Source organism: Petaurus breviceps, unplaced genomic scaffold, assembly GCF_028583685.1.
Source record: "Petaurus breviceps papuanus isolate PSGF00001 unplaced genomic scaffold, PetGlider_PUasm1.0 91023, whole genome shotgun sequence".
Lineage (NCBI taxonomy): Eukaryota > Metazoa > Chordata > Mammalia > Diprotodontia > Petauridae > Petaurus > Petaurus breviceps.
In genome coordinates, this window is record NW_027187398.1 from 4854001 (window position 1) to 4878836 (window position 24836).

Below are 24836 nucleotides of genomic sequence, written 5' to 3' on the forward strand. Positions count from 1 at the left end.
AAGACTATATAAGTCTCAGAGATGAGTCGTTCATCTGCATTTGTGGAAGATGCCCTGGGTCCTCTACACTGATGAAACCAAAGACATGGGCCCAAAAAGAGGGTATGCAAAGAGAAATGATTCTTATACAGAATGTTCAAAGTCCACCTCCTATAGGAAGTCTTCCTGATTGTCTGTTTACTGTGTATCCTCTCCAGACTTCTATGATATGCAAAGACAGCTTGTACAATCTTTGTCTTTTTTGTTTTTGGACGGGGGAAGACAGGGCAATTGGGGTTAAGTGACTTGCCCAAGGTCACACAGCAAGTGCCAAGTGTCTGAGGCCGAATTTGAACTCAGGTCCTCCTGATACCAGGGCTGGTGCTCTATTCACTGCGCCACCTAGCTGCCCCTGCTTATACAATCTTAACATATTTTTTAATATGTTGCTTTGTAAATCGTTTTAAACTTTCACTTACATGTGATATTTTATCTTTTCCAGACTAATAAAAGTTTCCTGAAAACAAGTATTTAATCTTCTATTCTGTATTCATAAGCTCATAGATTTGGAACTGGAAAGAGGTCATATAGCCTAACACTGTCATTTTACAGATAAGAAAACTGAAGCTCTGATAAGTGAAATGATTTGCCCAAGGTCACACAGGTACTAAGTGGCAAAGCCAGGATTCAAATCCTGACTCCAGAGCTAGCAGTTTCCAGAGCATCAGTGCCTGAAGTGTTAATAAAACACTCTGACAGGTTACTATCCTATTTGTCAATCAACTCCTAAAATATGACTAACACCAAAGTATTTATATTTGTATTTTATTCTTGAGAATATTTAACCCTTGAAAAAAAATTTCCTGAAAAATCTTAAGGGGACAGTCAGGACCTGCCCAAGGCCAGAGGCTTAAGTCCAAAGCAGAAGGCAAAAGGGACTCCTAGTAGGGGAATACAGTATGACCTTGGAAATGAAGGTCAGTTTTTCATAGTTGAACATTTTATGGACTTTTCTTCATTTCCCAGTTCATTGAAGTCTAAACGCCACTTAAGTTTCAGTTTTATGATTCCAGATGTTGGGCTGTATATGTCAGAGGTAACATTTTAAGAGGAAAAAACCAGATCTTTTCAGACTACCAAGCAATAGAAACAAAAATCTGGGTTTGGCATGAAAAAGAACTGTTGAAATTCTATTATAAAAGACACTCTGAAGGAATTTTAAGAGCAACCAAAACATTGCTCATCATGATTAACTGGCAATTTAAGGTATGGCCCTCAGCAAATCAAAACCTATGCACACACAGTCTCAGCCACTTCACTGAAAAGCACTGCCCTTCATCAGTCAGGTTTTTGAAGATTCAGGGAAATTCATATCCTCTCCACCATTCTAAGCAGTTTTACTGAAAGACTATGTGGAACCTTGATATGTATACATGGTCAGAGAGAAGACAATTGTTTTCAGAAGGAAGAAAAGATCCCAAAAATTTATTGCTAATTATACAACTGCTGTATTATGAAGAGCTACAAATAAAGTGCTTTAAGTACTTTACACTAATTCTATGGTTATGAAAATAATTGCTTGATTCAAATTATTTTAAGTAAATTAATTCTTTAGTAGATATTTCTACTAGTGCTACATCATAAAATAATTGTGTAATTAGCATTACATTTGTCAGTGCTGCCAAGAGTATATCCCTAGAACAACAGAAAAGAGTGGTCCTTAATGCTATCAATGAAGAGAGAGGAAAGAGAAGGCAGGGCTCAAGGGAGAGGAGAAAAAAGGGAAACAGTGAGACAGAATATATGTGTCTGTGTGGGGAAGAAGGGGGAAGAGAGGGGTAGCATGCACACATGCACGCGCATGCACACATACACACACATTTGCACAGAGAGGACCTTAATGTTAGGCAAGACAACAGACTGGAGTTATCTGTTGTACTATGATGGATACAATGGTTAAATAAAATGATAAAATCAAGCCAAGGAAACAGCCCTAGATAATCACAAACTGTACTGACAACCTGGCTTCCTATGCCAAGGCCCAGTGGCAACATGATTTTTTTCCAAGGCCCAGAATTGCTACGTTACTTTGAAAAAATAGAACCTGAAGTCCTTAGAGGTCTACCAAAACTGGAGACCTTGCACCTGATGCCTGTGCTATGTGTTTGACAGAATCACAACTGTTACGCAATCTGACGCTAAACCAGCACTGCATACTGGAAGAGACCTGGCATCATTCAAGCAATGCCACTGCTTCCCAAACCACAGATTTTCAAACACAGGTCAAGAAGCGATGAACAAATAATCTGATATATACAGTCATACATAAAATACCTCCACTCTAGAGTGCATATTTAATAATTGGAGCAAAGAGGGTTCCCCAAGAATCTAGGTTGGCAACTCAGGTCTGCCAAATCCTCCCCCAGAGACCCAGGAGTTACGTTAGCTCTGGTACACTGCACAGAGAGCAGCCATACTCCCCAATGGGATGGAGGATTCTCACCTTCAGTCTTTTCAGCATCAAAGTACAGACTTATCTAAGGCCTTCACCATCACACAATTTGCACAAACAGTGATACCACATGCATTAAGCAGAGCAAAGAGGTGGCCAGTACCTTTCTGTGTTTCCACAGTGCCCCACACCTTTGAAAATGGAATAGATTTCATTGGTCTGGGCTAGATTATCAGCAAGCCATCGAAGACAAGTATCAGGCATACACAAGCTGCATACACATAATATCCCTCATGAGCCCATTAAGGGTGGCCAGCACCGTATTTCAACATCCAAGTAATCAGAGATTTAAAACAGGCTTTCATTGCAGTTAAAGTTTTCAATAAACATTTTTTTTATTGTTATTTATAACCTGTCCTAGGAAAAAATAATAAGTATAACATGAAAAGCCAACTGAGAGTGACCCTGTAGCACCAGCAGTGAAGCAGCTTAATATCACTGGGATTTGCATCCTATCAAACTATTCATGCTGAGGCTGGGACCCTGGTGCTAATTTCTAGTAAATTTCACGCTTGATGTCTCCCTGTTGTGGGTCATTGCCGGTTCGTCTAAATAAACTGCTTCCAAATGGCTCTTCCATCTAAATATTCAGTCAGTTTTTATAATTTAATTTTGCATTATGCTGAATAGCCTTCCGGCCAGATAGAGCTCATTGGAAAAAAAAGCCCCAATACCATCTTGATATGCCTTTATTTATTTATTTATATTTTTACTGCTTGAATTAGACCTCCTAGGCCGACTAGTAAAGAGTTTTTTTTCCCTCCACTAATGTCAATTTTCAGCATAGCAAGAGCTGTCTCTAATCTTTTCCTACTCATTACACACAATTTTGGAGTCATTTTACCCACAGTGCAGTCGGCTCCTGGCTGTGTGTTTGTGTGCACTGAGGGATGGCATAATTGTTTATTTTCCCTCCCTGTATAATCCCCAGCCAGTATTGAAACCAAAACTGCAAACATCTCCCCAAGGGACATGGAGAGTGACGAGAGGCTCTCTGCCTAGGTCTCTTTACATGAGATAATATGGAGAAAACATCCTAACCTGTATGTAAATATAAAAGGCACTATTCTTCCCCCTCCTACACTTACCTTGCTCTCCACCCTCCATTCCTGCATCTTCCCCAAAGCTTACTTGTAACAAGTGATGTGGAAATGCAAACAGCAGTGCTTCCATTGTAAGGCTCCAACCCCAGCTCCAACTGATGGCTCTGAAACCAAACTCCAGAAGACAGAGTTGGCCTCAGCCTCTCTAGGCTCACTTCTGGATCCTGGACATCTTGTCTGACCCATCTGTCCACACAGCTAAAGTAAGTTGTTCATCAGCAAAGGTGAGACATACTCACAAGACATTACCATATTGATAAATATGTTGAGAGGGAGAGGGTAGGAGATAGAGATTAATTAATTTCAAAGGGATTTGGATTCACATTGGGATTGTTCAACTATAGACTTAAGTTTCAAAAATCATACCAACTGTGCTAGGGCAGGCAGTCCAAGCTGGGAGCTAGTCAAAGCACAAAGCAAAGAATAAGGCTCTGTTCACAAGCAGCATACCAGAATAGACTAAGGTTATTTACTAATACTTGAATGGCATCCCTGAGGTTGACCAGAACAAGCTTCATCAGATGTCAGAAAAAGTAAACTCTAAAACCCCCAAAGGGTAAATTCCATTCAAAGTGATACCTAAACATTTAACATGTGCTAGGTACTAGTATAGGTTCTAGGTAATCCTGTCACAGTACTTTAATTCAATATCCTGATCAAGTGAAAATTCATGCTCAACAAGCTAAGATTATCGTTAAAAAGTCAAGCAACATCCTTGATTTATCCCAGTACATTGGTCAATTTATTCTATTTTTTGGATTGGGTAACAATACCTCTATTCAGAGGGATCCCAGAGACTAGGCCTCCCTGAGTAAAGCATGGGGCAGAATTGTGGCAGTTGTTCCAATAAAAAGTTGCCCTCCGCCTCATTTGCACGACTTGCCTCTGCTTTCTACTTGGCCTTGTTTTTGAGAACTGACTTTCAATTGTGTTTCATTTGGACTCCTGCATACACTGCACTCTACCTCTGGTCTCAACCTGTAATCTGTAGACATCATAATTCCTCACAGCTAAATTAAGTACTGACTAGGCTATGTAGTTACCTTGTGTCCTCCATGGCCTCTGCATAGGCATTAGGTCTATGATCTCCACTAGTGTGAAGGCTTCCTATTTCTTCTCCAGATTCATCTTCACCATCACATCCCATCTAGTCATCCATCCAAGGCATCTTGTCATTTGCCTGTTGCTACTGCCTAGCTTTTCATCACTTACGTGGACCAGTACTCTACACAAAGGACCTGGACCTCCAGAATCCATGCCCCAAGTTGCTAGGGAAGTGAATCTATTTTGCTTTAGAATGCCCTTCTTGGGGCCCAGACACTTGACTGATGCCTGAATGGGTACATACCATTATATCTAGTTGGCCCCAGACCCTAGACCCATGCTTCACATTCACATCCCATTCAGCCACCCACCCAGGCCACCTTGTCACCTGCCTGCTGCTGTATTAACCATCTTTCTTCCCAACCTCTTGCTTTAGGTACAGTAGTCACATCAAGCAAACCACTGCTTCTGGAAAGGTCATAAAAAGTGATTGCCATAAATACTGATTCAACATCTCTATGACTCCTCAGATCCAAGCTCACTTTCCTGGCCTCCATTCCCCTCTAAGTAATATTTTTCCCTATTAGAATATATACCTTAAGAAAAGGACTATCTTGCCTTTCTTACTTATATTCCCAGCAGTTAGTACAATCCCTGCAATATTTTAAGTATTTAATAAAAATGCTTTTTCTTTCATACATGCAAGCATGTAATTAATTCATTAGTACAATGCTCTTTATCCTATGGACACTGAGAAAAGGGTGGCCCTGGTCAATTATAGAGTAACCAACTCCCACAGAAGGACAGAAGAGAAAATGTCCTTTCCTCTGAGGGACAGACTTTTTGACAATGGTAGAACATGCTGGAGTCACAGGCCCAGAGTTGTGCTAAGGTAATTATGGAAACATCACAATTTGCCACAAAGGATGTCCTTTAGTATGGTATCTGTTTAATTCTTCTAATCAAGAATCTATCTTTAACCATTTTCAGAACTTTAATGGAATAATTTTACCAAGGTACATTTTTGGAAGGGAAGGAATAGAGTATAATAAATTCTTTTAGTGTGAAGTAAAGGTATACTATTTGAAATGCAACTGTGAAAACTGAATGAACTCAAAGCTACAGCAGCACCAGACACTCACAACGTCCTCAGTGAGTATTCTTCAAAGCTCACAAAAAGCTATACAACACACTGCCATTTTTCTGCCCCTTCCCTCCCTCCATTTTCCTCAAATATGTGAAGCCCCTATGGCACAGAGTATCAGCAAAGGAGATCACCTTTCATTCCACCAGAGAAGCCTCTCCAGTTGGCAAACACCATGAGGGGAAGTCCCTCCCGGTTGAAGTCCTTGATAGCTTGATAGGTCTTAAAAGCAGAGTCTGGAAACCAAACCTGTCCTGCTTGTTGAATTATCTGTTGGGAAAAGTCAGAGAGGGAAATATTATTAAGAACATAGTTTGAGGGGGAGTTTCTTTAAGGTGAATCAGGCTTTAGTGATGAAAAAAGAGATTTGGAATCGTACACCCCACAAAATCTAGGACCTTAGCTTTTCTAAAGTTATTTCCTCACAACAACCCTATGAGGTAGTCAGGTAAATTATTATTAATTTTTATCAAGCAAAGAAAAAGAGACTCTGAGAGGACAAACAACTACTAGTCCAAAGTCACACCGCAGGTGAGCACTGCAGGAAGCTCCACAGCTAAGATTCGACCCAAGGTTTTTTGTTTTCTGCTAAGTTCATTACTCCCTCAAGCATATAGAACAATGTTGAAGCCCCCACCCACTCCTTTTCAAAGTCCTCAATCTTTCCCTGTGTATTAGGTAGTGCATGGGGCAGACTCCTTGAAGAATGTGAGCTACACAAACCCTCCACATACACACCAATATAGCCTGTGACTCCTCAGAGTGTCATGAACACAGCCATGCACTATCTGTTGGCATGTACTGCAGCAGATCAGAAATACTGTGAATGTCTGATTTTTCTAGCCTTATCATCTAGACTACTAGCAATCTTGAACATCAAAGGACCCCAACTCTTCTCCTCTAATAAAACTGATAGTCTGCAAAGTCTCTGTTATGGTCATAGGATTTACAGAAGATGACTGTAGCTTTAGAAGTCCTCCACACAGACAGGGAGTACGCCTCACTCGACTTACCTTGGCCTCAGAGTCCAGGTTGGCAGGATCAGCCGGAATACTGAGCTCCACTGTTCTGGTTTCTACAGCAACAACTCCTACAGGTATACCGCCTAGCCTGAAAACAGATGAGGCAAAGAAGAATCCACACACGTTATCCTTGTACAACTAGTCATTTATTTTTCAACCCCACATCAAAAAGGGGGGGGGGCAGATACAAGAAGAAGGTAGTGTGGAAAGAGAAACAAATAATGCTAACAGAAAAGGAAGAGAAAATCTGGTCTTTTTAGGGACTACCTGTGTGGTCTAGATTCAATACCAAACAGACACCATGAGAAATAACTAGAGGGAACACAGAAAGGCTGCAGAGTTTTTGAAAATACCCATATCACCCCAAAGTTAGCCATAGCAAATAGCATCAGGGGACTACCGTCCAATTACAGAAGAGAAGAACAGAATATTAGAGTTCTGGGGGAGATTAAGCAATGGACAAACCAGGTTCATTATAAGAGCTATGGACTAAATGATCTCTGAGGTCTTGTCTAGTTCTATAGTTATAATCCTCTGCAGTTTTGTTTTAAGAGTATGTTTCTTTCAATCAAAATAAATCTGGATTCCCAGGAGAGATGAGACTGTATGTATAGGGACTATATGTATGGGAAGGTAGCAAAAGGGAAAGATATAGTTAGAAAAGTCTTTCCACTTGGAATGAGTGGCAGCTGTAACTGCCAGAGACTGAGAATCTTGGTAACAGGAGATACATCTCCAGGTTCACAAGGCCTAATTAATTTAAAATGCCTGAATAGAATTCCAAGGTCCCTGTAGCATCTTTGCATCTCTCCAACTTGATCCTACTCATGAAGATTATCTGGTGAAAACCCAGGAACGACACCATAGGGGGACAGAGAGATATGATCCTACAGTAGAAAAAGAATTCTGACTTCCCAAGATGTGGTTCAATTTTAGCTTTCACAGCTCCATTCCTTAGGGATGAGGCTGGAACGTGTTAGTTTTTCAATCCCCACAGACTGCCCATTACAAACTTTTTCAGGAGGGGTTCTGGCCATTACAGTGGCTACTAGAAATAGATTTCTGTTATCCCAAAAGACCTGTTGGGGACTAGGCAGGGACCACTCAACTGCCCCCTCCCCCATCACCTGCCTGTACCAAATCAGATGCAAAGCACTCCAGACAGCCCAGACAACGAGCAGGAGGTACACAGGAGGGTTTGGAAACATTCCTATTCCCAATGATTAACAATCCAACTGGAAACTTGTAATTGCAAAAGCCACCCTAAATCGGTAACTTATAACTTATATATTAGGGCCCATGTGACCTAATAAAGAACATCTTTATCCGAGTATTACAGTTATTTATTGAACTTGAAAACAGCTCAGAACAACTTCTGTTTTCCATTATACTTCATATAAATTTTATCAGGCTAGCACATGAAGATGCTACATCTTGTTTTATAGTGTGTCCCTGGACAAGGTGCCATGGAATAATAAAAGACAATTTACAGCCAATAGCACACATATTCCAAACATACATACCAAAGATGAGTTTTGGCAGCACTTACAGTAACAATCCCAGAAGAATACATTTATATTTATTTTTTGAAATGCCATTGCTTTTGAAAGAAGTAAGCTCCATTTGTTTTTTTTATATACTTGTGTGTGTGTGCATGTGCGTGTAACACAATGAAGCTCAGAAGGTGTCAAATACAAAGAAAAGGAAGAAGTGTCAGACTAGGGAGAGCTGTAAACAACACGAGTACAAACAACAAGAGCTAAACGTTCTCTCACGATGTTTGCTCTGAAGGAAAATTCTGTTGTTGTTTTCTTCAAACACAACAAAATAAATAAAGCCTTATTATCTGCTTTCTATGGGAAGATCTCAAAGCCCCTTTCACTGACTGACAGGCTCTTCAGGTTTAACATCTGTATATTTTCTCTCCAAAGAGAAAGACTGTAGCAGAGCAGTTAAACTCGCTTGGGCTTGCAAGAAGCTGGTGACGTAGTGATGGGCAGAATCTACACACTGGGCTCTTAAGGCAGACATGGGAAGATGATAAGAAGAACTGGCTGATTTCATTTCTGTATCTCTCTTTGGTATAATTTTCAGTAGATATTTTTAAGTGATTTAACTGGGTTGCAAACACCTGTTTGCTATGATGAGGCAGTAGACTAACAAAATCTGGAGTCCTGTCACTGTGAGCTTTAGCATTCTCTGTAGCCACTCCTGAGTCCTTCAAACTCAACACACAAGACCCTGCCGATGAGACTCAACATCGGATGGTTCCTTGTTGCTACCAATATGAGGGGCACTGCCTTGCTAGGCTGAGGGGACTGCAAAACCTAGAATTATTTTCAAGGCTAGGATCTAAATCTCAAGACAATGTGGCATGTTGGAGAATCTCAAGCAGATGCCACTTTCCACAAAGATAAGGAAAAATGATTGCTCCTGAGAGAATGGTGAGCTCCAGATGCTGATCCCCGGGGCAGTGTGTCTCAGTAGCACAGAACCAGATTAAGATCAGGCTTGGCAGGTGCTAGTTACAGGGAGCACTGGGAATACTGTTAAGAGAACCTCTCCTTAGAGTGGGTATTAAAATTTAATAGAAACTTCAATTTCTCCCTTCAGAAAGGTAAGTATCCCAGCAACCTACAGATTCTTACACTTACCTCAGTTTTTGTTCAACTTTTTTTAGAAGTCAAATCTGATTATGGAGTCACATAATGAGGTTACTTTGTAAATAATCCTCATGCCACTAAGGAGACTTGTCCCAGGGTCTACAAAGCTACAGGCATTTAATTCACCTGCTGCCTTCTGTGTCCTTTTTTTTTTTTTTTTTTTGGTCCTATGAGGAGCCTATGTTTCCAAGATCAAGATCAGAAGCAAAAGCAAAAGCTTCATCTGAATTACACAAGAAATGTCCCCAGGGAACCAATGCTCAGTTAGGCTACCTGGTGTAAGACCAGGTTTAATAAGTAAAACCAGAAAGTTTAGAGCTGGGGTTCTTAAGTGGGGTCCATGGATAGATTTGGAATGGAGCATATCTATGAACTCAGAAGGAAAAATATGGCATCTTTATTTTCTCTAACCTCTAACTGAAATTTAGCATTTCATTCAATTACTTAAAAACACAGTCCTGAGAAGGTGTTGATAGGCTTCACCAGCATGACCAAGGGATATGGGGCACACAAAAAGCCTTAGATAAAAATAGCATTATCATCCAAGAGCTTTTGTACAGGAAGGTTTTTGTTCTTATTTTTGTTGGTAACAATTAAAAACATTTATGAAGCAACAGAAGTCTTACCGGGCTCTACCAACCACAACTGTCTGTGCCCAAGGCTGCATGATCTCAGAGAAGGAACCATAGTCAAAGAATCCACTCAGCCACTGACCTTTCTGGGCTATAGGAAGAAGATGACAGAACAATCAGAAGAGGTCAAAAAAGTCCACCAAAAATTCCAACACAAGAATTTAAAGATTGGATTTTGAGTTTGCTTTTTAGGTTTCATTTGAAAAAAATAAATTATAATACATGTGAGCATTAGGCTGCTGAACGTTCATCTGCCTTCAGACATCATCTCCTATTTCATTTGCTAGTCTGCATAAAGAGAGTCATTTATCAGCAGAGGCATCATTTATTGTTAAACGATGGGGTTCAGATAGCAGAGAGAGTTTGCATGCTTTTAAATAAATAACTTGGCTTTTTTCAAGACACCACAAACATTTGTCAAAAGGCAGCCAAGTCATTAAATATGTTTTCAAAATGCCTATTTCTATTTTAAACCCTAGCTTACAATTTTCTTTTAAGTCCACTGATTTTTTTTTTTTACTGGAAAGCTGAAGATGGTCACTTATAAGTATAAATGATCAGATGATGTCTGAACACAAGGTAGTGAATTTGGGGAGAAAAGGAGAGGGTCAAATTACCACCTAGAAGAATTTATTCACTTTATTTACAGCCAACAATGAAGTTTTATCCAATCTACAGCAAAGGGCCATTTCTACTTTCTGCTTGCTGACTGACAGGGAAAATATAATATCAACCATGAGCACATTTAATGTCAATATTACTTCCAGAATGCAGGATTCTCATCACTAGTGACATATGTTAACTTCAGCATCTCAATCAAAAGAGAAAACTCTCATTCCACAGGTTTCTGCATTAGACTAAGACCCTATAAAGCTTGTGCAAATAACTGTTTCCAAGATTGTCCCCTCAGCACTCAGTTTTCTCAGTGACTGTTTTAATTTGAACATGGCCCTCCGCCCCCTAAAAACCCAAGTCCAAAACCAATTAAAAGTGGAGATCCGAGCAGGCTAACCTCTGCTGACTTAAACAGGATGGAGAGTGTTTTATCAAGACCAAACTTGTAATTACTGTGTTCTACATTCCTTACCTCCATGGCCCCAGTGTAAAATGTGATCATCCATTTCAAAATTATCTCTCTATCATGAGCCCAAAGCTGATCGTTTAGATTCTGGTCTCGTGTCGGGCGTCAGTTTGAAGAATATCACAGCACTATCTCCTCTAATAAATGGCTTTAACTTTTCACCTACGAGATATCTGCTTTAACTTATCATGGGGAATCATCTGCTTTCCTTAACGCTTCCACTAAATTAAAATCTGAAGTCACTTGATTTGGGAGCGAGTGTTAGCGGCACACAGACAGCAGGATGAATTACAGAGGAGATGATGAAAAAATATTATCCCAAAACCGGAAAACTTAGTTTATCACAAATTTCATTTTACTCCATGAAATTCATTAATAATAACTGAGCTAATGGCCACCTACTTTATAGCACACATGAAAGGGACATATATGTTCAAACTGTCTTCCTCACCCTCACCCCAATTCCACCTTTCCTAAGGAAGAGGAAGGCAGAAACTCAAATTTTGATCATCTCAAATCAAGCCAGTAATTTGCCAATGTCCATCAGGATCTTTAAAAACTGATTCTCTTACATGATTAGATCATTTTATGTTTCCTACTTAATTCAGGAACAGAATGAATATAGAAGTCATTTCAGAATTGTAATAATTCTCCTTTAAAAAAAAAAACCTTCTGCCTTATAGATTTTTCTTTTGTCATTGCTGAGCTATTGCTGTGGCAATTTGGCTTTACAGCTCCCAAAAAGCCTAGACCGCATTTAGTTCAGATATAGGACTTAGAACTCAGCTCAGCTGGGTCCTTCTTTTCCCAAGGGAACAGTCACCAGGGCCTACTGTTAATTCCAGAGGGAAAGATGCCTTTTTCAAACTCAGAGAAAGACATAATTTATCTTAAGACTGGGGAGAAATCTTAGACACATGATTCTTATCATATCCATAGCACAAAAATGGGGGGGGGGCCGTTACCTATGACTATTTTCTTTCTTTCTTTTTTAGAATTTGCATTTTTGTTTGAGTTTCTACTTCTTAAATTTTTTTTTAAAAAAGAGTTTATTGTTTTCCATCAGCAAACATCCATTCTCCCACTCTAATCCCACCCCTCCTAATTGAGCATGAAAGACAAGAAAAACCGTTGTTACAAACATGTATAGTAAAAGAAAACATTTCTGTATTGGTCATGTCCAACATGTTTCATTCTGCACCGAATGCACCTCTCTATGGGACAGGGGAGACAACATATATGTTAGCCCTTTGGAGTCATGGTTAGTCATTATACTGAGAAAAGTTCTTAATCTATGATGATTTTTCTGTGCCTTGGGTAAAAACTATTTAGTTTCACTAAGATTAATGAAAAGTATTTGAAGATTAGAAGTAAAATTTTAAACAAAAGTCAATCAACCTCTGGTCATCTGCTGAAGTAAAGAATCAGCTATTTCCCTTTCAACCTCACTATAAAGACAGCTCTCTCTGAACTAATTTAAACATTCAATTGTCTTTAAATTCAGTGAAACTTCATTAGCACCTTTTCCCTTCTATTCTTCTTTATATACATAATGTCTTTGAAATAGTTGCATCTAACAACTCAAAACAACACAAATTCCTAAAAAACAAAACAAAAAAATCTAGTGTAGCAAGAAGAACTTTGGTTTGAAAGGAGGACTTCCCAATAATAACAATGTCTATTCAAACAGTGGACAGGGTTTTTAAGAGATCTCATTAGTGGGAGTCAGCCTCAATTTTTCAAGAATGGAATAAGTGAAATCTATCTGAAGGTGGTGGGATGACCTGATAATCTCTAGGGATCCCTTATGTTTACAGAATTTAAAGTTCTGAAAAATGCCCAGAAGAAATACAGTACTAGAATATCCACAATGTAAGAGGATAACAAAGTGTCATATAAAGTGGGCATGATACTAGCTGATGACAAATGTTTAATATTACTGTTTAAAAATCTTGAAGTATTTTTCCAATATCATCTGATTCATTTCTATTTATTTTCAGGGATTAGGTATGATCTCTAAGCCTGACAATATTTGTTAAGATGTTTAAACTTCTTGTATATAAAATGCTATTTAAAGCAAAGAAGAGAAGGTAAATTTATGAAGGAGACTCAAATTTCTGAGCTTGGTGACTGCTCTCTGCCAGTGACTGACTTTTAGGTCACATCTCATTTGTTCCCACTGGGATTTGCTAACTCTTACTTTAGACTGTCAGGCCTTGGTTTTCTCTATGACGAACCTAGTTACTTTTGTATAGCTGTTCAAAGTCCCGCCTTCTCCCATCATAACTACTATTTAGCAGCCTCTCTTCCTCTGTTACAGGCCACTGTGTGTAGATCTCACACAGTGACCATGTAACAGAAAGAAGGAAATGGACATAAACTGACAGTGTAACAGATGAAGGAGATGCTGACTAGGTCTCAGAGGGTATAACAAAAGTATACTTACTTGGGTGAGGACGTCCTGCCAGCATCCAGCGGGGATCGTAGGGAACCTTTGTAGGGACAAATTCGATGATTCGATCGATGGGATCCTTGGAATTAAGGAGAGGAACTGGACTGTGCACATTCTAAAAGGAGATTGGAGGGGGAGATAGGCAAAAGAACACAATTGTTAGAAGCTTCCCATATTCAAATTCAGCAACAAAAGCCAGAAACAAACTGAGGGAGGCCACATGTGGAATTATAAACTCCAACTCTTATAGTAATTTCATAACATCCCAATCACCTGTCAAGTACAGGGAAATGTATACAGACTGTAAGACCCATTGAGAATTCTGCAAAACAATGTGGCCCTTCTGCTTCTGCTTTTGATTTCAAGAAAACAATACTGTGTAATTCTCAGTAATCAAATGGGAGAAAAGGTTGTATGAGGAAAGTGACTATGCCCAAGGCCAGAGTCTTAATGTGCTGGGGTCTGTGGCCATATATGCCATAAAAATTCATGGGGCAAGGAAGCATTTTCAGGAAGCCTAATCAATGTAATCTAAAGCCATATTGAAAATGAAGGTTTTAAGTAAAAGAAGAGTCAACAGAAGGATGGATAAAAATTTTTAAGGTTAAGAATCCTATATATAAAGGGCAATGGCATCCAGATACTTCAAAAGGGTAGGCTACCCGGTTTGTATCAGCGGTAGGGACACACTCACCTTGGGCATATAGGACAGCCAATGTAAGACTGTAAGAACCCCTTCAAAGTCATCACATACGGTACTGTGCGTCACTCCATTGTTGTGCATAATCTGAATGCCTCCAAGCTGGTTATTAGATGTATATACTTCCCGCCCAAGCACCTAGGGAAAGAGGGAAAAGGAGAGTGATAGCTGGTAAGGCAGTAGAGTGGGGACTTCACAAACAGCTTCAGTGTTCTAGAATCAGTGCTTCCTTCCCTAACCATTCACTAAAGCAAGAATGTGACAGCAGAACCTTCTTCAGTGTAGAGTTTTAACTGTGTAGACTTCTTAGATTAGCATCTCACAAAGAACATATAAAACAGAGAATTAATTCATCTACATGTCTTGTGGGAAGCTGCCTTGATCAAAACCAGCAAATTTCCCCCGTCATCAAGTGCCACATATACAAATATTAATCCTCCCCTACCCTCTACCCTAACCCAAAGTGGTACCATATAACACTGGACTAAAACAGCAGACAGGGGTGACACCGGCAAGATGAGGTACAAGGTCGAGCTATTTTTTTCAGGTCAGGTAGGGGTCACTGCCCATATACAAATGGTAACAAGCCACCGGAAAAGGGCCTACATCTTGCCAACGTTCATCAGTTGAAGAAAAGCTATAGGGTTCTGGTTTCATAACTTTTTTGTTGTTTTTAAAAGCTTGAATGCATCTGAATTAATTTTTTAAGGGTAGAAAATGGTCCCACCTCAAAGCTGGCAGGATCCAGATACAACTTAGTAACTCACATATGAATTCATATAGAAACCAAGGATTCTATGCTTCTTTCTCTTTGTGTGCTGCACCGCCTCTGATTTATGTCCAAGTCTGCTTCTCTCCCCCAACACCCAAGGGAATTAAGAGCTTCAACAACCCCACCTCTCCACCCTCACTCCCAATGTATCCTTTGAGAAGAATAAACTCCTATGAGGTCAAAGGGCATCTACAATTGGAAACCGCAAAGTTTTCTTTAAAGAAAAAAAGGGGGAGGGTAGTGGGGAATTCCCTGGACTTGGAAATTGTAGGTTTTCTTTTTTCCTTGAAGATTGGTTAACAATTTCTTTCAGGGAGGTAGGTTTTCTGACCTGGCAGATGGAAGCGAGGCAGCCTGATCACTGACTATTGCAAGCTGCTGAGTGTGTAGTAATTGCCAGTCATCTGGGGGAGCCCTGGAGAGCTCTAAACAGTTGTAGAGAGCTTACTGTATTTCACCTTTTCTTCCCCGACTCCTTTCCCTCTTAAAAAAAAAAAAAAGTGGGGGGGGAAGAAAGTCCTCTGTCCCTTGGTTCCTTTAATTCACTAGTTGAAAAGACCAGAAGCTACTACCCCAAGGCCACCATCCTCAGGCATTCTACTCTGGCTCTTCACTGCTATGCATTTCACAAGGCTCCCTTGCAATTATGAACATACAGTACGAAACCACAGGTCCTGACTAAAATGCAAACATAGGCAAATTTAAGTTAATAACCCAAAACATAACACCTTAGCCTGACCTTGCTGGCCTTGGATCCGTTTAAGATTTTAAAAAGGGTGAGGGAACACTGTGTAAGGAGAGCAAGAGTGAGAGGAGAGAGGGTGGTGGGGGGGGGAGAGGGAGAGAGAGGGGGAGAGAGGGGGAGAGAGAGAGAGAGAGAGAGAGAGAGAGAGAGAGAGAGAGAGAGAGCGAGAGAGAAAGCACGCACACCTAGAAATAACACCAATCCTTTGTAGAACCTTACACTGCATACACACAAGGTAGTGCTCCCAAAGTGGCTTTTTCAAAGGGCCCACTACGTCTCTGACCACTGGACTCTCATTCTCCTCCCAACTCTGTCTTTAATCTCAGCCCAGCCACTACAGCTCTTTTCTCATTCTCCTGCTGTCTCTTTCCATTTGCCCTCTCACTGACTGATACACTGATCTCTCGGTCACTCGGCTTTCTGCTCCACTGAGTCCATATTACTAATAACACCTCCGCCACGGCCAGTTTACCTCATGAAGGCAGGAGCACATCATTACAAAATAAACTCATAACTTTGACATTCTAGCAAATACACGCCGTTTGTTATTTTTACGGCTTTAGTCTTTCTAACAGGCAGAGGGCATTACATACCTGTTTCATTTATATTTTTAAACACACACATACCAAAAAGAAAGCCCCCCAAAAACCAAAGTGGCCAGCTGATGGGGAGGGAGGAGGAGGAGGGCTAGAGGAGTAGGTGGAGTCCAACGGAGGCAGCCACCCTGTCAATCAGAGAAGCTATGTTCTGATCTGGCTCTGATTTTATGAATGTAATAAACCTGGCGGCCCACAACTAGTCCTTCTGGGACAAAATGCTGCCCTCTTGAAGTCACTAAATGTGATCGGCAATATTTTTAATTATTAAAAGATGAAAGCAGAAAAAGAATAAAAAAGAGAAACTACAAGATTTGGCATTTCCATTCCTTCTTCTGGGAAGACTAGAGTTGTGGTCACTTCTTAGAATTCTTGGAGATGCGTATTGTCAGCAAAACTCCCGCTAATGCACAACAGCTTAGAATCTTACCCAGCCTCAAAACAGAAGACCAATGATGGGTATCAGGAATACATGGATATAATTAGACTAGGGTCCACTTAACCAAGAACACCTTCTATGGAAGTCTTCCCTCAAGCTTTTGGCACTTCAGTGATCTGCAAATATCCTGCAACTCTCCACATACTCCAAACACCTTTGACCAGTTTTGAAGAAGCCAGAATCTAGCATCTAAGCCCATGTTTGTTCTATCACGGGTTAAGACTCAGGTTCTGACGCTTCAGCAAAAAGCTCTGGAGAAGACAGTACACATTTCTTTTGCCTTTCAATTCAGCAAGAACAACAACTCAGAAACACTATTTCTGGACTGAGATAGTATTAGGCAAAATGGGAAATTCTTGGTTCTAGTGTTAAAGAGATCAACTAATGGAGAGACAATAAAATTATTTCTCAAGATAAGCCGAAGACACACTGACATACAGTGTTCAAATGATCCTTGCAGTTGGGGAATGGGAAGAAGGAAAAGAAAGCAAGGAGTTCTCTCTGCACCAGACAGATAATGGCAGGTAGAAGGGGCACCTTCCTCTAAAATGTTATCTTGAGGATCCAGAATTCAAAAGCATAAACATGGAGCCACCTCCATATGTCAGCAGTTGTCCCTATTAATGAAAGCTCAAGACAAAGCTGGCACAGAGAGCGGTCCATCTTAGACTACTGTGTGATCTAAGTGTAGCCTGCCTGAATGAGGGAGCTTGTGATTTATAAGGGTCATTGCTGACTCAAGCGGTTTTAGTGATTTTAGAATGCCTCTTGACAAAGGCTTAAACCAAGGTGGTAGGATCAGGTCTGGGACACAATCCCTTCTGCCTAACTCCACAATCATTGCATCAGTTTAATTCTATGAGCTCTGGTCAGCATTTGAAGGCGAGGAAGTCCAAAACATAGCTAGAACTCACTGATCAAGTCTAGTCAATTTACAAAGAAGGGACTCAGCACAAATAATCCTTTTCAACACCACCTGATTAAGGGGATAAATTTCACTAATTTCTAACTTAACTATTTACACATCTGTCCTAATGTTTATTAAGTAACCTGAAATGCCTTATGTTCTATGAGAATAAAAAAAAATTTTCTGCTTCATGTGGAATTATCAATGGCAATCTGCTCACATTCATGAGCAGTGCTGGATATGTGAAAAGTACACAGTGCATGGTCAAGAAGAAAATACTAGACTTATCAGAAAACCCCAGCTTTGGCACTTACTAGACCTGCATATACAAGGAAGCCATGACCTCTATACCTCAGTTTTCTCATCTATAAAATGGGGATAATATTTATATAACCTATTTCACAAGGTTGTTGGAAAGCATAACTTTATAAATCATAAAGCTTTCTATAAAGTATGAGTTTATCATCATTGTTATAAGACTAAGAGGCTACTGACAGCAAACGGAGCACCCACCTGAACTCACTAGCCAAATGGTAACTAGTACCTTATTTGGGTACTCATCACCATAAAACAAGTGCCACAAATCAGCCCCTGAACCTAGGGAATACGAAAAGGGACATATCTTTTTTTTTTTTTTTTGGAGGGCAACTGGGGTTAAGTAACTTGCCCAAGGTTACATGTCTAGTTTTTTTTGTGTGGGTGTTAAGTGTCTGAGGCCCGAACCAAACTCGGGTCCTCCTGACTCCTGGGCTGGCGCTTTACTCACTGCACCACCTAGCTGCCCCTAAGGGGATGTATCTTAAGAAAGAGGTGCCCTTCCTCTTCCATTCTCAATATAAGATTTACAAGGAACAGGCATTCCAACCATTGTCATTAGCAGGCCTGTGGAATAAGGGCACAGAGAGAGCACTAGCTGTTAGTAGAATCACAAAATAAGCGTTAAGTGGTTCCCTCAAAGACCCCGAGGAATATTCTAAGATTTCACAACTGTAAGAAGACTCTTACAAACTAATGCAGACGTACATACATGCAAAGGCAGCTACTGCTGTTGCTACTTATCTAGAGACACTGCAGACAGCTTGGGTTTACCACAGCTGACAGGCAATGAAAACAGCCTAATATACCGCCTGCTCTCTCCTTTAAATCCCTTTTTGGAGATCAAGATAAACACGTTCTTCCTTTCCCCAGCGATCCAGACATCTGACTGAAGTGGCAGAGCGCTGTGAGGTTCTGTGCAAATGAGATCACTGTGATACTGAGTGAGTGCAGTATTTACTTGTCAGTATATCTGTCAGCACAGGTACCATGGTGCCAAGGATATATTTACAAAGGTGCACAGATGCAACTTAGCCCAGTTTATTTTTTAATCATCTTTCTCTTTACAAAGAAGCAAAACATCTACAGTATTTATTGGTGGGTGGGAAGAAGTAAGAACATGGTCTTGTGCACAAGCATCTTCATAAGCAAGCCTATAGACACCTGTGTGTATCCGTAAACAGGGTGATACAATTAATATGCACAGAACAATCCTTAAATTCCATGTTTGCTTCTATGTATGTGTATGGAGGAGGAAAACTCTTCTTTCAGCCCTGCTGTCTGTAATGTAAATTCAGGGCAGAAGGGGCCCACAAATCACTTATTATAATGCTAGACCTCTGTCCTGTCCCCTCCTTGTCATGATTCTTTGATTACTATGAGGAACATTTTTATAAACATTCTGGAAAACTGCTATCAAGGCATCCCACTCATGATTCACAGGTTAAAGTTACTAGAATCTGCCAGCTTCCTGAGGAACTGAAACAAGAGGGAAATGGAAAAGGAAATCTAAGACAAAGGAATAACAGATAGAAACAGAAAGGGGTAAAAGAAAAAAAAGGTTAACAAGGAGGAAAAACAGTAGTAGAATATGTCTAGGAGAAGAGAGGAGGGAGGACAAGAAGAAGGAAAAAAATGTAATAGCTCATCCACTCAGTGCTGCTAACATCCTCCTCCCTGACCTGAGAGGACTACATTTTTAAAAGCTGACAAGTAATTCAATCTCCAATTAACAATTTTAAGTGGTACAGCACATAATACTGTGTAAATGTTTCTCCAGGAATATGTCCAAGGGTGAAACTGAACTAAATCTCTGGGGAGACAAGACCAGGGCTGATGGAACTCAGTATTTAGGGGAGCTCCAAAACAGGGCACTTTGCCAGCAACATCACCAAAGCCTGAGGTGTGTTCAGTGAGGGAAATCTATGCTAGATGCAACATCTTAACACACTGTCACAATGTCACAAACCTCCCAAATGGAGAGTATGATCCAGCACCTAGTGGGGTAAGGATATGGAGGTCTTTGGGGGTGAAGGAAAGAGCTCAATAACATACAGCTGGAGGTAAGTGGAGATAGCATATAACTTGAGAGCCCCAGCTGGACTCATGGCCATTCATACTAGGGTCAGAAATTTCCTAGTGAGCAGCAATTTTCTGATCCAATCACACATGATGAAGGGGAAATTTGGCAGAGAGGCTGCACCAACAGTGGTAGACAGAAAGAAAGCATTTAACAGAAAAGCAACGAGGTCACTGATCAGAAGCCCTTGGAAACTTCCCATCCCCAACCCTATCCCCCAACTTATGCTGACTGAAAGCCCAGGTTCAGAGAAAAAAGTGAAGAGGGTTAGGTGACAGGAGGATGGTGAACATGAATGGGGAATGAGTGGAGGGCAGGAGCTCATTTTTAAAGTAAAGAACAAGAGAAAGCAGCATGTTAGTTTATGGTTGCCTCTTGCCAAATGCATGAGAAAGGATTTGGCTTCTGAAGAGAATAAAGGATGCCAGAAGAAATCACTCATCATAGGGATGGATTTAAACTGTTCACTTAGCACATCAGAGTGCTCGCAACAAACTACAGTCACATCAGGAAATTCAGGGGGGAATTTATTCCCAGTCTTAGAGTCATATAGGTCCTCCCAAACTGATCTGGGTATCCAACTTGGAAAGAGTCCTAATAACCAGACAGTGCAATGATTGCTCCTGCTCAGGAGAAGGTGGGTACGGGCATGTGACTATTTACTATATTAATAGTCAGTTTCCTACAGGAAGAGTGACATTTACTTCTGCAAGTCCTGCAACTATTTTCTCAGTGAAACAAGAATTCTCTATTTCACTATAGTAACACGACCATTGTGCCATTTTTTGTTTTTTCCTTCACCAGATTATAAGCTTTCTGAGAGTAGGAGCATCTTTTGCTCTCTCACAGCACTTAGTAGAATTTTGCACACTGTAGGGGTCCAATAAAAAATACCTGTTGAATGAATATTTCTCTGTACTCCATGAAAAAAAGCTGGCTCTAATTTCTAGACCTAATTTGCTCTGGGTTGTACTTCAAGTGCCCAGATGTGTATCTGTAACATAGTGAGGAAACTAGAGCAGTCTCTTATGTCAGAGCTATCTGGGGCACCTGCTCCATTTTCTGATATCTGATGCTAATCCCAGTGGTGCTGGTCTGACCCAAAGAGTCAAGGCCATAGTTATACTGTTTTAGAATTTTACTTGGGCTGGATTTAAATGAATGATTCCACACAATATAAAGTCACACCTGTGAAGGGCTACTGTACTAAGATAAGACTTCTTTGCTGGAAGAAAGATGCTTCACAGACAGAAAATGAGAACATTCAACAGGCGGACTCAATGTTTCACTGGTCTTGGTTTTTGTTATGTGAAAACTATGTTGTCAGTTGAAGTGGGGGTGTCTTTTGAAACCCCAACAGCCCTCGTATCACCATTTCATTCATGCACACCAAACTGTAAAAGGCTTCAGTTCTGATGATGTCGCAGACAGCATAGCAGACAAGAACAGGAAGCCCGGCTGGGCCCTGCCATCTGTGGTTCAGTCTAAAGCAGCTCTTAAAGCTTCTGCCTTCATAATTCAACACTTCTGACTGTGTACATTAGCTGATTAGACTGTGTGATAATGGCCAATCTGAGCGAGAGGGGACATGGCCAGATTTGGAGCCCTGCACAGGAGCTGCTCCCACGAATGATGAACAGCCAGGAGTCGGGTTTCTCAGCAAACTAGCTTTTTCAGTCTTTATCATATTCACACAGCAGCCTGAACACACAGTCTTTGCTCAGGTTTGTCTTCCTTCTAGAAACAGATTGGAATCCTTGCATTTCTAATCTACCAACGTGTGCAGTTCTTGCACTTTTAATTTATGAGTGTTCGGGGGGGACCTCTCTGACTTGGGAACATATTGGCTCGGTCTAATGCTTGGAGATTATTAAACTCAGAGCTATGCTCCACTATCAAGTCTACAGATCTTTTATTTAGAAGATATGGTGCTCTAAATGCACAAAGAGCTCCCTGTCACCTTCACATTAAAGCCCCTAGTGCCTGGTAAATGGAATTATATAGCTGTCATCTCCTTTCCCCAAAGTTTTAAGAGTACAATGGGCTCATTTTTTCACACTCCATCCCAGCTTCAGAACTAAGAGACCTACTTTGTATTGATTTAAAGTCTCAGAAATAAATAAACCTGCTTCACCACTGTGATTCACAACAAATTCATGATACACTATTGCATGATATATTTCAAGCTCCTGCTCTGGCTCTCTTTTTCCTCTGGTGAGTGATGGGGGAGGTGGGAGGTGGAGGGGAGCTGCAAAGCTGACAGCCTGATGGTTATTGGAGATGGCTACTGACTGCAAATCCAAGAGCAGACACTGCTAGAGGAATCTGGGAATTTTTTTTCCTAGGGGGTGGGGGTAGGAAGCTAATTAACCTGGGCCTTAGGCTGGGAGAAAAAGCACTAAGTGGATATTGAACTGGGAATCCAAAGCAATGAACATGTGAAGAAAAAGCAAAGGGAAAAGGCCATTCAGCATATGGTGCATAACAGAGCTGGATCCTATGGGCACTCTATAATTCTTGTTGACTGACTGGAAAGCAGGTGAAGCTAAAGCTTCTCTGGCTGAGGGAGAATACTAGAGCAACTGGGTGAAGAAATCAGGAGAAAGGCTTTATGAGAGACATTAGAGGGGACCAGATCTGTCAGCCAGGGCCATCTCCTCTTCTTAATGCTTTGTAGGAGGCAGAGGCATGGAGGCTGATGGTTATTACATTGTGTGATAGGCCTTCTCAGGAAAGGGCATATTTCATTCAGACCATGACTACTTCTTCTTCTTTTTTTTTTTTTCCAGCAATTGGGGTTAAGTAACTTGCTCAAGGTTACATGGCCAGGTGTTTCTGGGTGGGTGCTAAGTGTCTGAGCCTGGGATTCGATCTCCAGGTCTTCTCAACACTGGAGCCAGTGCTCTTACTCGCTGTGCTACCTGGCCACCCCTCCATGACTACTTCTTGAAATAACTATCACCAAAACATGGGCACCTATTTTATATGTTAGTCCATTTTTACAAGAAAACCTAGTCAAGAGTCAAATTTCTAAGCAGTTTAGTTTCCTTAGAAAGATCAGGGCAAGTTTCCTCCATGACCAGAGACTCTGAATCCCACAGAGGTGACTGTAAAATGAGGGAGGGGTGAAAGTCAGAATAAGGAGCCTCTGGCAGGTAAACCTGATAGGTATATAAAATTCCAAGCTGTATTTTTAGAACATGGCTTTTAGAAGGGGACAAAAAAAAAAACTGTTCTGTGGAATCCTGAGATTCCATGGAATATTTCACAAAGTAGAGAGAAATTTTTGAAGGTTTTTTTAAATATTGAGTTTTTATAAAGACAATAAATCTACAATCATAAATAGACAATGACAGAAAGTGAATGAATAGTCCATGTGTGTCCCCTTACCTATAGAAAATATTTTACCAACACAAGCAGGATATAAAATAAAAGGAAAGAGAAATTGTGGACCTCACAATGAAGTGATTACTTTCACATGTAATACTGGAAGGATTCATGACTTAAATGGGGTAGAAGTTCCATCTAACCATTCAGGTCATAACCCTACATGCTTTAGCAGGCTATATGGCAAAATAAAAAAATTGGTCAGTTAGTAAATACCTGATTCTTGGACAACCAATATACAGTTCACCACTGAGCCTATTTTCGAATTCTTTCCAGATTGGTAGGTCCTCCTAGAAATTATATATATATAAAGCCTGTAAGAACCAAACATCCCCTCCATACTAGGGTTCTTGCATAAGGGCTCAAAATTCTCTCTCTGTATGATCTAAACAATATGCACAATAATAATCGTTTTTCAAACGTCTTTAACATGGATCATTGGTTATAAACTGGTATAAACTGTGCTCCATGTATACTATTTGGCATGTATAAAATTTAAAAAATACCACTTGGGGTGGCCAGGTGGCACAGTGAGTAAGAGTACCGGCCCCAGAGTCGGGAGACCTGAGATTGGTTCCAGCCTCAGATACTTAACAACCACACAAAATAACTGGCTGTGTAACCTTGAGCAAGTTACTTAACCCCAATTGCTTAGGGGTGGCCAGGTGGTGCAGTGCGTAAGAGCATCGGCCCCTGCGTCAGGAGACCCGGGATCGGTTCCAGCCTCAGATACTTGGCACCCACACAAAAATAACTGGCTGTGTAACCTTGAGCAAGTTACTTAACCCCAATTGCTTTAAAAAATAAAAAAAAAAACTAAAATAAAAAATACCACTTGACTAATATACTACAATTAAAAAAAAACATAAAACTTGAGACATGCCCAAAAAACTTGAAAATTCCTGTCTAATTAAGGTGCCAAACACATTAAGTAAATTTCTATGTCTTCCACCTATGACAACACTCTACAGGACTCCAGCTCTCTTGTTATTCATGATCTACAGATAAGCATCTGCTTTGGATACTCCTCAATAATGTTCAACACAATGTACCCATCTACACAAAATCCTAGAGTATTCTAAGACAGCAAAGTCAGCTGCCATGACATTGCTCTGAATGGCAGTTCTACCTTACCTGAAGAACCAAGTGAGAGTGTCTGTGATAAGGCCAGAAAAAGAAACCTTGGGCAGGTGAACCTGCTAGTATGTAAAATTCCAAGCTGTAGAGAACATGGATTTTTAAAAAAAAACTGTTCTGTGGAAT

The 24836-nt window shown here is 40.5% G+C and overlaps 1 protein-coding gene across 4 annotated transcripts in view; it reads right to left on the reverse strand.

The window, feature by feature from the left end:
- The window catches only part of ACACA (acetyl-CoA carboxylase alpha), a 253387-nt gene that overhangs the window by 27999 nt on the left and 200552 nt on the right, over positions 1-24836 (reverse strand). For all 4 annotated transcript variants that reach the window (XM_069078145.1, XM_069078144.1, XM_069078143.1 and 1 more), the window contains 5 exons: positions 14327-14470; positions 13627-13747; positions 10094-10190; positions 6796-6892; positions 5917-6052 (listed from right to left, as the gene is read on the reverse strand). In XM_069078145.1, the coding sequence (XP_068934246.1) occupies positions 5917-6052; positions 6796-6892; positions 10094-10190; positions 13627-13747; positions 14327-14470 (595 nt within the window). The remainder of the gene's footprint in view (positions 1-5916; positions 6053-6795; positions 6893-10093; positions 10191-13626; positions 13748-14326; positions 14471-24836) is intronic.